The 15,538-nt window shown below is 29.9% G+C and overlaps 1 protein-coding gene and 1 pseudogene across 1 annotated transcript; one reads left to right on the plus strand and one right to left on the minus strand.

Moving 5' to 3' along the window:
* Positions 1 to 9,479: 9,479 nt before the first annotated feature.
* On the minus strand, positions 9,480 to 12,339 carry LOC101513059 (probable xyloglucan 6-xylosyltransferase 5). The gene is made up of 2 exons (XM_004499955.4): positions 11,623 to 12,339; positions 9,480 to 10,782 (listed from the first exon to the last, which is right to left on the minus strand). The coding sequence occupies exons 1-2, from the start codon at positions 12,153 to 12,155 to the stop codon at positions 9,957 to 9,959; spliced, it is 1,359 nt and encodes a 452-aa protein (XP_004500012.1). The 5' UTR covers positions 12,156 to 12,339; the 3' UTR covers positions 9,480 to 9,956.
* Positions 12,249 to 15,538, plus strand: part of LOC140920448 (uncharacterized) — a 26,683-nt pseudogene continuing 23,393 nt past the window's right edge.

The raw sequence follows: 15,538 nt of genomic DNA on the forward strand, positions 1-15,538 counted from the left end.
AAGGATGTAGGTAGGTAGCAAATTTGAATCTTTATTGGCTAAATTACATTTGCGGTCTTTTAACTTAATTTCAGGTAACATTTTAGTCCTTTATCTTTTTTTTTTTCCCCGAGTTGATCCTTTATTTTAATTTTAAGTAACAATTTGATATTTTATGTTTTAAAATTTCAACAATGTTATTCTTTTTTATACAAAAATTCAAAAAAATCATCAAAATTTTCAACCAAAACCCATAAAATTAATAATAATCTTCAATATAATGCAAATTTTATCAAATCCATAACTTAAATTTTTAAATAAACTCATATTTTCATTCTTTATTTGATGTTGTTGGAGATGAAAATATGAGTGTATTTGAAAATTTGAGTTACGGGTTTGATAAAATTTGCATTATATTGAAGATTATTATTAATTTTATGGGTTTTGGTTCAAAATTTTGATGATTTTTTTGAATTTTTATTTAAAAAATGATAACATTGTTGAAATTTTAAAACATAAAATATCAAATTGTCACTTAATATTAAAATAAAGGCTAAATTACATCCGTGGTCCGTTAACTTAATTTCAGGTAACGTTTTAGTCATTTATCTTTTTTTTTTTTCCCAACTTGGTCCTTTATTTTAATTTTAAGTGACAATTTGATATTTTATGTTTTAAAATTTCAACAATGTTATCCTTTTTTATACAAAAATTCAAAAAAAAAAAAATTCAAACAAAATTCATAAAATTAATTATATTCTTCAATATAATACAAATTTCATCAAATTCGTAACGCAAATCTTCAAATAAACTCATATTTTCATACTTTATTTGATATTGTTAGAAATAAAGGACTAAATCAGGAAGAAAAAAAAGATAAATGGCTAAAACGTTAACTGAAATTAAGTTAATGGACCACATGTGATATTTAGCCTAAAATAAATGACCAACTCGGAAAAAAAAAAAAAACTAAAACGTTACGTGAAATTAAGTTAAGGGACAACAGATGTAATTTAGCCATCTTTATTTGCTACCTACCTACGTCCCTCACTTTACTACCCACACCTCTCTTTTTTAATAAATTGAAATGAAAATTGAATCTTTATTAATAAATTGAAAAATTACCCAAATAAAATTCAAGTTCAAATTATATCCATAAAATTTACGAAATCTTTATTTTATTTTATGGTAGCAAAAACTATATAAACAAGTCAAACTTGAAATATTTAATTATACTTGAATCTAACGGAAAAAGAAGGAAAAATAAGGCTATAAAATCCTATGCACTTCAATTTCGAAGGTTAATAGTCACTGAAAGAAATATATCTCATCAAATCTATATATAAGTTAATAAATTTTTTGCAGATCTCATTTTACACACACACACACATATATATATATATATTATCGACCAAACCAATATATATATGCTAAATACTTTATATGTCATAAAAGACATGCAATTTTATATCAAAACCAAATCAATAAAAAGCAAACAGTAATATCAATTTGATTTCAAATTCAACGCACATATATATATCACAAATAACAAAATTGCATATTGACCAAATCCTTCACAACTTGCAATAACAAACATGAGTTTGCCAAAACTTTGACTTTGTTACAACTTTTTCTAAAAATGATTTTTATAGTACTTTTTTTTTATAACTTTTTTAAAAATAAAGTTCCAAATAAATTGTAGGTTTAGTTTAAAATTGTATTTTAAATATTTTATCTATTTGTTATAAATTTTTTGGATAATAAAATTTTAAAAAATTATTAAAATAAAAAATTATTGAGAAATTTTTCATAAAAATTATTTTTGAGAATTTAAAAAGAAATTATTTAAGTTATTTAATGTCAATTTTTTTTAATCGACTAAAATAATTTGTAAGTAAATTTTTATAAAAATTATTTGAAAAAATATATAATCAAAATTATTTTTTAAAAATAAAAAACAAATGGACCATTTAGCAAGTATGACAAATCCATTTTCCGTTTCTAGCTATGAAATCAATTAACTTAAAAGCCAAATTACTTTGGTAAAAAGAATACATTCAATAATGAAATAAAAATTGCATTAAAGCCAATTTAATCAATTTGTTATGAATGAAATTCTTTACGTATACAGTTCAATAGAATAGACTGAAAGTAATGAAATAAAAATCTTGCTATAATGCAACGCAAGCAGTTTCTTCAGTAGCATCTAAACAATTACTATAATCGAAAGACCCACAAGTATTATCAGTGATGGCTAGTGAAAAACAAAATAAATCCTAAATATTGACCGTTCCATAAAATTGAGGGAAATAACCAACACTACAAGAAAAGAGTCATATACCTACGGAAAATTATCTACGGATGTCAGTTAGTGGATAAATTATATAATATCTATAGAAAAACTGTGGGTAAATTTGTTATTAAATAACTTAATTTTTTTTTAATTGGTTTCCACGGTTTGTCCGTAGGTAAAATAAAAACTCCGTGGGTAACATTAAAAAAAAAAAGAAACTCAACCTGAAGTTGCCAAAATTTAATCGTATTTTTTGTTACCACTGATTATCCGTAGGTAATATCCGTGGGTAAATTGAAAATATAATTTTGTATATTAGTTTGTTTTTTTTTTTTTTAAAAAGTTAAGGCCGTTCACAAACAAAACCCTTCAACGATTTTGAGTTCAATAAGCAATTACCCTTCAACGAGTTCAGTAAGCAAACAAAACCATTCTCAAACCCTTCGCAAACCCTTCAACGCCGTTCAACGCCGTTCGCCCTTCAATGTCGTTCGCCCTTCAACGTCGTTCAAACGTTCGTGTTCTCAACGTTCGCCCTCTCTGCCTCTCTGTCGTTCGCCCTTCAACGTTCGTGTTCGCCCATCAACGTTCGTGTTCGCCCTTCAACGTTCGTGTTCGTGTTCGCCCTTCAACGCCGTTTGTGTTCGCCGTTCGCCGTTCGTGTTCGCCCTCTCTGCCATCTCTGTCGTTCGTGTTCGCCCTCTCTGCCACTTCAAATCAACAACGTTCGCCCTCTCTGCCGGTACCATTTTTAAAACACAGACAAATTGATATATAAATCATTCTTAAATATTAGCTCAACTAAACAAATGTCAATGGTTAAAAATTATATATTTTTTTGTTTTTTTATCTTCATTTTGATTTATTTTGGTCATATATATTTTTTTAAAGTGGTGTATTTTACCCTTTGTCTTTATTAGAACAAAAATTATAACAATTATCAGTCATTGTAATTCCTTCTACCAATTGACAATATGTATAAATATAATATTCTTTAAAAAAATATTAATTTAACTCAATAATAAGCAAAATTATTCTTGCATACTTTGAAACACATGTAAACTCTTAATTAAAAAACAATGAAATATATTAGAGTTTACTGTATTTTCACTCCATCTTTTTTAAGATTGCATACTTAACTTTAAAATTGATCAAATATTTGATCTCAATAATTTATGACAATAATTATACATTTTTTTGAAATAGTTATGATGAAATATACTCAAAATACACAACTTATAAAAGATAAATGACTAAAATGAATATAAAAAATATAAATGATCAAAATGAATATTAAGTAAAAAATAAACGACCAAAATTATATTTAAGCCATAAATCAAACATAAAGACCACATGTCGAACTTAATTTACTAATTCATCATACAAGATATATTTTCACATATACTATAATGCATAAACTTAATAGTCAAATAAGCATGCTATAAACATCAAGAATAATCTTAAGATCTACACCATGTTGATTTATCAAATATAAAATTTTAAGAATATCTAGATCAATCGTTAATGATCTCTTAATGGTCTCGACAGTGAAATAATTAATTATATAAAATATTTAATAAAATATTTCAATACAAGTTAGTCCTTTGAAAACAAAATAAACAAGAAATTAAAACAAGGAAAAAGGGAAATGACACACTTTTGTCTACGAGCGAAAACAAAGAGGTGGAAAACGAAAATCCTTGAAACACATAATTAAAACAAGTGAAAATAGAAACCATAAATTTACTAAAACAATTAATTTTTGACAATTTCTAGCTGCAAGAACAATTGTTTTCAACGATTACTAGCTACGACAAAGAGCGACTGGCATTCAAAGAAAGTAACAACCACGATTTCTATTTGAGATATTTCTAATATTAACAATGATAATCTAACATAAACATAGAAGAGGAAGAAGAGAATAAACTCTTGGCTAGAGTTTCATAAACAAATGAACCAAACTTGAATGTAATAGGATTACAAAATGTATATATACAAGAGCATAGAAAAGTCTAAAATACCCTTACTAATATATAATAATACTATATAATATCTCCCCTCAAACTCATGATGTATGAACATGAAACATCGAGAATTTGTCAACCAAAAAACAAAAACGTTTAATGGAATACATCTTTGTGAATAAATCAACAATCTGTAAGGAAGAAGAGATAAATGGTAGAGTAATGGTTCCATGCTGAAGATGATGACGAGTAAGATGACAATCAATCTCAATGTGCTTGGTGCGTTCGTGAAAGACCGAGTTATGAGCAATTTGAATAGTACTCTTGTTATCGCAATGCATTGGAGTTGGCTCAGAAAGAGAGATATCTATATCAAATAGAAGCCAACACAACCAAATTATTGAAGAAGTAGTGGATGTCATAACACGATACTCAGTTTATGTAGAATAGCGAGAGACAATGTCTTGTTTCTTACTCTTCCAAGAAATAAGAGAGTCTCCAAGAAAGATACATAATCATATAGTGGACTTACGATCTGTGGTGTCACCAGCCCAATCAACATCTGAATAAGCACGTAACTCCAATGAAGACGATGACGAAAAGAGAAGAATCTGAAATTGAGTTCCTCGTAGATAATGAAGAATACGAAGAACAATTGCCCAATGTATTGTAGTTGGAGAGACAATAAACTAACTGATAATATGAAAACCTCATAAGCAATATCAGGTTTGGTAATCGTAAGATACACCAAGTTGCCAAACAAAGTATGGTACAAAGTGGGATCTGGTAAAGGAACACCATTCGAGGGAGCATATTTCACATTCAACTCAAGAGGAGTATGTGCTGCTCTATTATCAGAAATACGAGCCTGTTCAAGAATGTTGACAATTTACTTGGATTGAGAAAGAAGGTAGCCTTTAGGAGAGTAGGCAACTTCAATCCCTAAGAAATAGCGAAGAGTTCCCAAGTCCTTCATCTCAAACTGCTTGGCTAACTGCATTTTCAACTCATTGATTCCACTAACATCATCACATGTAATAATCATATCATCAACATACAAAGAAAACATAATGCGACCATAAGTGGTAGAACTTATAAACAGTACAAAATCATGTTCACTAAAGCAGAAACCAAGAGAAGTGATCACAATAGAGAATATCTCAAACCAAGGTTGAGGAGCTTGTTTAAGATTGTAGAGATCCTTTTTTAACTTACATACTTCCCCCTGATTATGAGAAACCCCCTGTGGGGGGACCATATAGATTTCTTCATGAAGCTCACCACTTAAAAATGCATTTTTGACATCTATTTAGGAAATATGCCATTGACGAATATATGCAGCTGCAATAAGAGTAAGTATAGTGGTCATCTTGACTACATGAGCAAAAGTTTCTTCATAATCCATACCATATTATGAGAATCTCTTAGCAACAAGATGTGCTTTATAGAACTCAACCAACCCATCAGACTTAGTTTTGATCTTGTATACCCAACGAGATCCAATAGCATGCTTTCAAAGATGAATATCTATTAATTCTCAAGTATCTATTTTGTGAAATACATATAGTTCTTCTGCTATAGACTTCTGCCAAAGAGAATCAAGAATACCCTCTTTATAAGAAGAGGGCTCAGACAAACTATGAATAGAGGTTATGAAATAAGCAAAATAAGTTGAATAAGTGGAATAGAAAAAATCAGGTAAGTGAGTAGACTGACGGTGACGAGTGGAATAACAGGAGGCGGAGACGGAGGATCAACACTCGCATGAGGTGGTTGGACAATCGGGGGGACAAAGGGGATGTCATCATGATGAGTAGTAGTATTTTTCTTGTAATTATCAACTTTACAATCGATAGAAGCATTATCATTAGAACCAAGTACACCAATATGAGTTAATTACGAACTCTTAATAATCTGAGATTCAAAGGAAACAGAGTAAAAAGAGATGTGCTCAAGAAAAATAACATTGCGAGAAACATATAGTTTTCTTGCATGAGGACCATAACAACGATAACCCTTTTGACCATCCCCATAACCAAGAAAAACACACATGGCAGACCGAGAAGAGAACTTATTGCGCTCTATTTATGGACGAAGAATAAAACAAGTAGAACTAAAAACTTTCAGAGAATAGTAATCAATGATAGAAGCATCCAATTTTTTAAAGGGAGACAAACTTGATATAATAGACGATGGAATTCTATCAATAGCATGGACAATAGTAAAAACTGTTTTTCCCCCAAAATTCACTAGGAATCGAAGCATACAACAAAAGATAACGAGCAATCTCAATGATATGAAGATGTTTCCTTTCAGCAACTCCATTTTATTGAGGAGTAGTAGTATAAGATGACTGGTGGAAGGTGCCATCATAAGCAAGTAATTCAGATAATTTATTAGAGGTATATTCTCCACCTAAATCACAACGAAAACACTTTATAACAACATTATGTTGAGTCTTGAAACATATTATAAATGTCAAAAAAATTAGATCGATTTTTTAAAAGATAAACCCAACAATAACAAGTATAATCATCAATAAACGAAACTTAATATCTAGATCCATCTTTGGTGAGAACTAGTGATGGACCCCAAACATCATAATGTACTAAATCAAAAGGCGCATATGAAACTGAAACACTTTTACTAAACGATAAAGCTGGAAATTTAGCAAGTTTACAACCACAATAATCTGAAATATCATTGGTTTGTAACTTTCCTAAAGCTATAGTTGAAGCTAAATATTTTAATCTAGAAGCAGAAACATGTCCAAGGCGAGAATGTCATAAATAAAAACTAGAAGACGAAGAATTCAAGCGAAAATTAGATAATAAGTCAGCAGCAGTAGTTGTTGAGGCTACAATATATGGGACTTGTAGGTCATCCAAAACATAAAGTCCCCTTGTCTATGGCATGTCCCAATCAGCTTCTTGGAATTTGGATCCTACACACAACAGGAAGTGGAAGAAAACATAACTGAATAACCAAAATCACATATTTGACTAACAGAAGCAAGACTCAAAGTAAGACTAGGAATATAATAAATATCAGAAAGAAACAAGTTAGGTGTGGAGACAAAACCAATGCCTGCTAATGGCATATGAGTACCATCAGTTGTCATAAATGACACAAACGAGGCAAGATTCACAGACACAAAAGATTTATCATCATATGTCATATAGTGAGATGCCCCAAAATCAAGAATCCATATGGAAGGAGATATACTTGACATGCTAGGGGAGTTTAAACCTTTAGAAGAGGTGGCATACATGGCATGTGATTGAGTGGCAAGAAGTTTTTGAAGTTGTTATGCAAATATCAGATATTTGGGAAGCAGTCTCAAATGAGTATACAAAACCAATGATAGGAGGAGCAGAAGCAACAACATTGGACGATGGCCCCCAAAAATTCTTCTTATGTGCTCTCCCCAATTTCGGACAATGTGCTTTCCAATGACCTTTTTCTTTGCAAAATGCACATTCATCATTACCAAGCCCAACCCTCCCTTGAGATTTTCCTTTTTGAATAGGAGCAACAAAAACAAATGGAGAAGTTAAGAGAGATCCCTCATCTAACACATCATAATGAGTCTTAAGTTTGATTTATTCTGTCAACAATTCACTAACTACTGATTCAACATTAAGAAGCAGGGAACGATGCAAAATACCCCCACGAAGGCCCTCAAAATCATCACGAAGAGCCATCAGAAACCAAACCAGATGTTGCTCATCTCTCTGATCAATGTACGCTTTGACATATTTCAACTCAGTTGATTCCATAAGAGTCAATTGATTCCACAAATTAGTCATTACCGAGTAAAATTCCTGAATGGTCATATTGTTCTGCATAAAGGTCCTAATATCAACATAGAAGAAGAAAAAGAGAAGGAACCCTTGGCTAGGGTTTCATAAACAAATGAACCAAACTTAAATGTAATAGAATTATAATGTATTTTTTCTTTAATTTAATGTATTTTTTTAAAAAATTTATAATATAATTTAATCATTTTAAATCATAATTATAATAATTATTTATTATAATAATAATAATTAAAATATTAAATTAATTAATAATTTATTAATGTATTTTATTTTACTTTATTATTAATATTTTTATTTTTAAAATAATTTAATTAATTTTAATTTATTAAATAATTAATAACAAATGTTAAAATGAAAAAAAAATCGAGTAGCATGTCACTCCCCGGATAAGCGACCTTCTATTGAGTTTGAAAAAAATTTCATTAAGGTGATCCTTCCTCGGGAAGCGATTTCCTACTGAATTTAAAAAGTAGAACAATCGCGTAATATTTAAAGGATATTTAAATCAAAAAGTCTCTAATATCTAGTATCATTTTTTCATTTTTTTTTTTGTTTGTGTTTTTTTTTTTTCAAATTATGATTTCTTTAATCTTTGCTATGATTTCATTTTCTTTTCTTGAATTATTATATGTATTATATGACACATAAAACGTCACATAATTCAATCATGATTTAAAGCAAATAAAAAACCGATTAAAAAAAATTGATAGAAAGACTAACAAATCTCAATTTATTTTTGTCAGAAAGTGGTATTTTTTTCTCATTTTTTTTTGTCAGACTAAACTTAACACTGTTGGTACTCCCTCCATTCATTTTTGTTATTTTTTTTTTTTTAAACTTTTTATACATACCAAAATAAACAATAAAATTTGCAACTATTGATACCATTGTTTATCTTTTTCCAATAACATTTTTAATTATAGATAACTATTGATGCCATTGTTTATCTTTTTCCAATAACATTTATAATTATTTATTAATGGTATTATTAACAAATTATAATTAATGTTGCCTTGAACATTGAAAACAACGGTTAAGACAATTTTCTACAATTGCGACAATTAAAAATGAACAAAGAGGTTGTACTTATTTTAGTTCATAAAATCTGACTTATTTTTTTCTAACTAATAATTGAGATAAGTTCTAGTTAGAATATCTATTACATAAAATAGGATGAGCTACTAGGAGCAGATGTCCATCCTTCCCATTACATAGCAAGTACCCTATCATTTCATGCAGTCATTGACTGAATATTAAAAGGATTAACATCCAAATTAGCAGACTATAATAAGCTACTTCAAACTCCCATTAACTAAGTTGAAAAACATAAGTTTTGTTTCCTCAGCCTTCTGTCATGAACATTAACATTTCAATTGTGCTACTACTGGTAAAAGCAGAAACTAAAACAAATGGCCACTGATGTTACAACAAAGTCCTGAATTTAAAAAGGACGTAGAAGTATGATAAATCGATGAATTCGTTCCCCAAAAGAGTAAAACACACAGAGATGCTAAGTTTACAGCAGATCAGTAACTTTTTTTCACTGATTACTCATACACGACGGAAAGAAAAATAGAAAAATAATAACGACTTGTATGAAAGAATTTAATCCTATATAACATTCTCATAAACTTACCAAGACAACACAACAAATGAGAAAAAGTTACATTTCCACCGTCTCCACATCAAATTCCACTTGTAATTATTATCTATAACATCACCACCCAAAACATGTTTACTTTGCTCATGGTTTAAAATTACATTCTGTAGCCACTGCAACATGAATGTTTCAGGTGTAATCAAAAGTCAATGTTTCTCCAGTGTCGTGACATAAATTGATGCTGTATTGACTGCAATTAACCATAATATCAAAAATCACAATTGCAATTTGAAAGTTGCTTAATTTCTTGATTCCATGTTGCCTGCATGTTGCCTTCGTATATCCAACTGGTCTACAAACTCCAAAGGAGTAACCGTCTCATTCCTAATCCGCTTGATTTTAGGGCTTAACAATCCACGGTGTCTAAACCCATAGAGTTTAAGCACTTGATTATCAGCAAAATTGAAAGCCCTCTCCATGCTACTAAGGCATCTCTCCACCGGATAATCTCCATAACTCCCACAAGGCTTACACCCCACAAAATGTGTCACGAAAGGCCACCTCTCATCCCCTAACCCCGGATGATATTTCTCCATCATCTCTTCGTACCGATCCACTAACCCAGCCCAATAACCGTGCAAATAATAAGAATTCTCAAGAAATACCTTGTCCATCCATTTGTCCTTCTTCGACAACAATAAGTATATCAAAGCTGATTGATCGTCAGCCTCAAATGCCGGTCTTCCTTTGAGATTTGCCGTCAAAATCTTCCCAGCCTCTTCTCGAATTGGGCCTTTCGGACCCATGGGTGCCCATTCATCAAGCAAATCCAAGGACCACTGGCAATTCCGAAACAGAAAGCTCCCTGTGTTTATCGCAATCCAAGAATTCTGCTGAAACAACAAATCAGGATACCCATGAATAACCATATTATAATCATTATATTTACTCATGGGAAGCTCAAACACCATGTCAGTGAAGAATGCATCACTGTCCATCCACCAAATCCATTCCACCTCAGGGTGTGATAACATGAGTCTCCGTATCATGGGCAATTTGGCCCAGTACCCTGCAAGCTCCATGTCCAAGTGTGCCATGTTGTACACAATTTCAATGCCATGCAATCTGCAGTAGCATATGACAGATCAGAATATAATGCACAAGCTTTGTTATATAGTAAATGCATAATATTCAGGATCTGTTCAAATCAGCTTCAAACTTATTAGAGCAAATAAGTTTCTTCAATTTAGGCCATATTTCTAAAAAACAAAGAGCTGTTTTTGGAGAAATTAAATAAGAACTTCATAGTTATTTAAAACAAAATTATTATTATTATTTCATTTTCCAATAGTGGATCCAAACAGCTCTTATAATCATTATATTTACTATAATAACAGATGAAATCATAAGATGAAAATATTAAATCAAATATAACACAACACAAAAGACAAAGTTTGGGTGAGCATTTGTAAACTCGATTTAGAATGAGCTTGAATTACGAAATTGAACGAGTTGAAATTTTGAGTTTCAAGTGAATTAATTTAAATTATGTTCCTAAGTTTTTCAAGCTACCCCTAATGCTACTTTTTATTAGTCAAGGAAACTCGACTAATTAACTAAGGGACACTGAAGGAGTTCTAACTTGAAGATCTAGAATCTAAATCTTCAATACTAATATAAACACTAAACTACGAACATTTTCCTAAAAACAGAAATTTCAAAACAAAATCAATTTTACCTAACACCACCAAAGATTTGTATTCAAGTATTTTTACCACTGATATAAAATCAATTCATGTCTTTCTAAAGCAAAAACCAAAACTACACATGTAATCATAGAAAACTTAAACAAACAAAACTAAATTACATTGATACTAAACATTATTATAATAAACAAATAAAATAAAAAATATCGAATTTCAATTACATTACAAAAATAAAAATGAAAGCAGAGAAAACACTAACCTGCAATAGTCGATCTTATTCTTGATAGATTTCAAAAGGTAATGATCACCAATAGGGTTATCACACGGTTTAGGTGGCGAACCAGTTAGAAGCAAGATACGAGGTTTTCCCCTAACAAAATTAGGGTATTCAGGGTTACTATCGAGCCAATTTTTCCTTTCCGAATCCCAATTACGAATCTTAGGACCAAGCGCATACGTTTCATTGAGACTAAGAAACGTTTCGGTTTGGTTCCGATCCGACGGATCGACGTCGGATCGGATCTCGGCGAGGATACGGTTGGTTTCTTCGATGACGTTCTGATTAACAGCGTCGTTTTGAGATGTTCCGAGATTAACTCCGATTGTGCCACGTAGGACGAGTATTGTTACGAAACCGCAGAGGATAGTGATCTTTATATTGTTGAAGGTTTTCTGGATCTGACGTCCACGTGGCAGATTACGGTTTCGAGACGACGTCGTTGTTGATGTTGTTGTGGGTAATCCTCCAGTGCTGCTTGTTCTCTTTTGAGCTAAGTGATTCTCTTGTCCCATTGTTTTTTTTTTCACTCTCTTTCAAACAATTTTATTGTGTGTATAATGTAATATGTTGTGGTGTCAGAGATTTGTTTTGGGTTTGGTAGTGGAATGATTGAGGTGGAAATTGTTAGGGTTGATGAAGTTCATGCTGCGTTGGGGGGTGATGCGATGGTGATTGAGAGAAGTGAATCGAACCCCAAAGAGGGAAGATGTGGGTGGTGGTGTATAAACAGTGATAGTGGAGGGCATTTAGGAAGACATGTGTCCATCACCGACTTTCTAGTTTTCACGACTTTTTTTCTTTTTTTATGTCCCAGATGGAAAATCTCCAACAATATCTATATTTTAAACATTTCAGATTTATTTTATAAAAATAATATTCAAATGACGTTTTCATAATAGTCCATAAACCATAGATATTGTCACAATATTGCATTAAATACTCATGAAATTAATTGTTTTAGAAAAAAATTAAAATATAAATTTTCGGTCAAAAGAACATTAATTACATGCAGGTTATATAATGAAAATTCTGAAAGACAATCAACCAATAAACATATACATAATAGTCTAAATTTTGACTTTTGTTAGGGGCACTCATAGTATTGGTTAAATAGTCTAAATTGATAACATCGATCCGGATTGACTTAAAAAAATGTTTTAAGTTGGATAATTTATAAACTTATTTTTTTAAAATAAAAAAAGTGGTCATTTAAAGTGGGTACTCAGGAAAATCAAAATTGGCCCAAGTAAAATCTATCGACTTAGTTTTACTAATTTTTTTTTTGTAATTTTTCTTTTTTTTTTTAAACTTTAGATTTTAGTAGATTTAGCGCATGATGGATCGTTATTTTTTAGTTCCTACAATTTTGATTATTTTTATACATACAATTTTATGATGAAATTTATAATTTTAATGCTAAAATAATACTGGAAATATGTTATATTATTTATTTGTAAAAAAATGGTAAGATATTTTTTTTTTCTTTCCAAGAATGTGGTTTTAGAAAAATTTAAAAACAAAAAGAATGTAAGGAAATTAAGACCCAATCCAATCTAAACCAAAAATAAGTTGTTTGACTTAATCTGATATAATATTGTAAATGTCGATTTATTTTTAGATCTAAACTAAAATTCCCTATATAATTTAGATAGTACTGATTTTGATCCAACTCGATTCAATCTAATCCATATATTACTCTAACTTTTGTTATTTTAACAAAATATTTTAAAGCAAAATAAAAGAGTTTATATCAAATAACATTGTTGAATCTAGACTATAAACATTGCAGATTTCTTATAATGGTCCTTGCACCATAAGCATCCTCACAGTATTGCATTAAATGCCCATGAAATTAATTGCTTGAGAAAAAAATTAAAATATAAACTTTCGTCCAAAAGAACATTAGTTACATGTAGCTTATATAAAGAAAATTTTAAAGGAGGCGATGAACCCATAAGCATATAGTGAAATTCTGGCTCTAGTTATTTCAGCAAAATATTTTTAAAGCAAAATGAAGTAACATCATTGAATTAATGATTTGTTTCCATAACATGAACATTGCCTTTTTTGTATAATCAAAAATAGAATTAATGCAATAAAGTTCATTTCGAAAATGAGGCGGTCTACCTCAAGTAACCATTGAATTATTGATAATGATTATATATGCTAATATATCGCACCATTATAGAAAATAATTGACTATTGAGTTTCCATTATTAGTCATGTACTTAAAATTGTATAAGAAAAAGTAAAGTTTGAGGAGTTTTGTTCTTGGTTGTGAACTAGGAATTTGTGAACGCTTAATTATGCCTATGTTTAAATCAATGTTAATAACTCTGGAATGTTTTTATAAATAAGAGTAGAATAATTATATAATTTTATTTAAAAAAGTATTCATATTCTCCAAACTATCCTTCAAAAAAGTAGTAATAAATCAAATCATTAGAAACAAAAGTCAAACTAAATTATGAGTATTTTGAAAATAAAAACATTAAATGAGTTCAAAACTTTAAATTTTTGCATATATTTCATTTAAAAATAAATATATATTTTTATTATAAATCATTAGGAGGGAGTAGTATCTAAGGGCTATATTGTTTATTATAGTAGTTTTTCAACATGAAGGATAATATTTATAATCTCAACACTTAATCTAATGTTTTGAATGAAAGAAAAAATTGTTATGGCAATATCTTCAACCGTAAAAAGCGTATTCTTGTTCGATTGGAAGGGATTAATCGAAAATTGTTATATGAACCTTATAATATGCTTGTTTACTTAAGAAATAATTTGTGGAAGGAGTATATATACAGATATTCTCTTGGAGGAAGAAAGTTACCAGTTTCATCATTAATAGAAGACATAATTGCATTTCAACACTTAAAGACGAGAATGACACATGGATTTATGACGACCAAGTCATTTTAGAAGTTATTGCCAAAATCTATAAATCTCTTAACAAGGCTCAAGATTTTGTCAACTCCGGGTGAAAGATCATTCACTCCTATCAAAACGTGGGTGCTGATGATATTATTTATGTGGGTGATCATATTATTTATGTGGGTAGTGGGTTTTCTTTTGATGTAGTTAAGAATGCTTTGTTTTCTATGGGTAATTTTAAGAATGCTTTGTTTTTTATGGGTTGAATTGTGTTTGTATAAATTTAATTGTTTTGTGAATTCTTAAACTAATTCTGGTTCTAGTGACTTAACTGTTTTAAAGAATCGGAGACAACAACAAAATAAGTAATGTAAAAGTAAAATATAACACACCAGATTTTATACTGGTTCACCACTAACTTGGTAGCTACGTCCAGTCTCCTCACAAAGAAGGATTTATCCACTAATTCAAAAGTTGAATTACAACATCACCTAACTCTATAATTCAGTCTTCTCAAAACAACATAAACCTACATACTTTTTGAGAAAAACCACACCTTGACACTACAAGTCAAGTCTTCTCCATACAACCTGAAACCTACAGATTATTAGAGATAAACAAAAGTCACTATTGGGTTGGGTTACTAGAGATTGGAGTTGATTTGATTTTGCTTCTATTAAACAAATTGTTTCAATTGTTTTCCCATGTAAGACCCATAATTTTAAAGTATACTTTTTGTATTTTAGTGTATTTTGGTATTGAACTCGGAGGCTTTTTAGCCAAAGTTATTAATATTTTGGAGTTTATATGACCAAAAAGATATTTGATGCCCGATTAAAATTACTCGTCGATAAATAAATTAAATTAAGTACGGTGAATCCTTTACGAAGAATTTAATGCCTTATGGGTGAAATGGTAATTTTAATAAATATCTAGATATTTGGAGATATTTGTTAAAAGTAATTAATATATATAAATACATATATATATATATATATATATATATATATATATA

Source organism: Cicer arietinum, chromosome 5, assembly GCF_000331145.2.
Source record: "Cicer arietinum cultivar CDC Frontier isolate Library 1 chromosome 5, Cicar.CDCFrontier_v2.0, whole genome shotgun sequence".
Classification (NCBI taxonomy): domain Eukaryota; kingdom Viridiplantae; phylum Streptophyta; class Magnoliopsida; order Fabales; family Fabaceae; genus Cicer; species Cicer arietinum.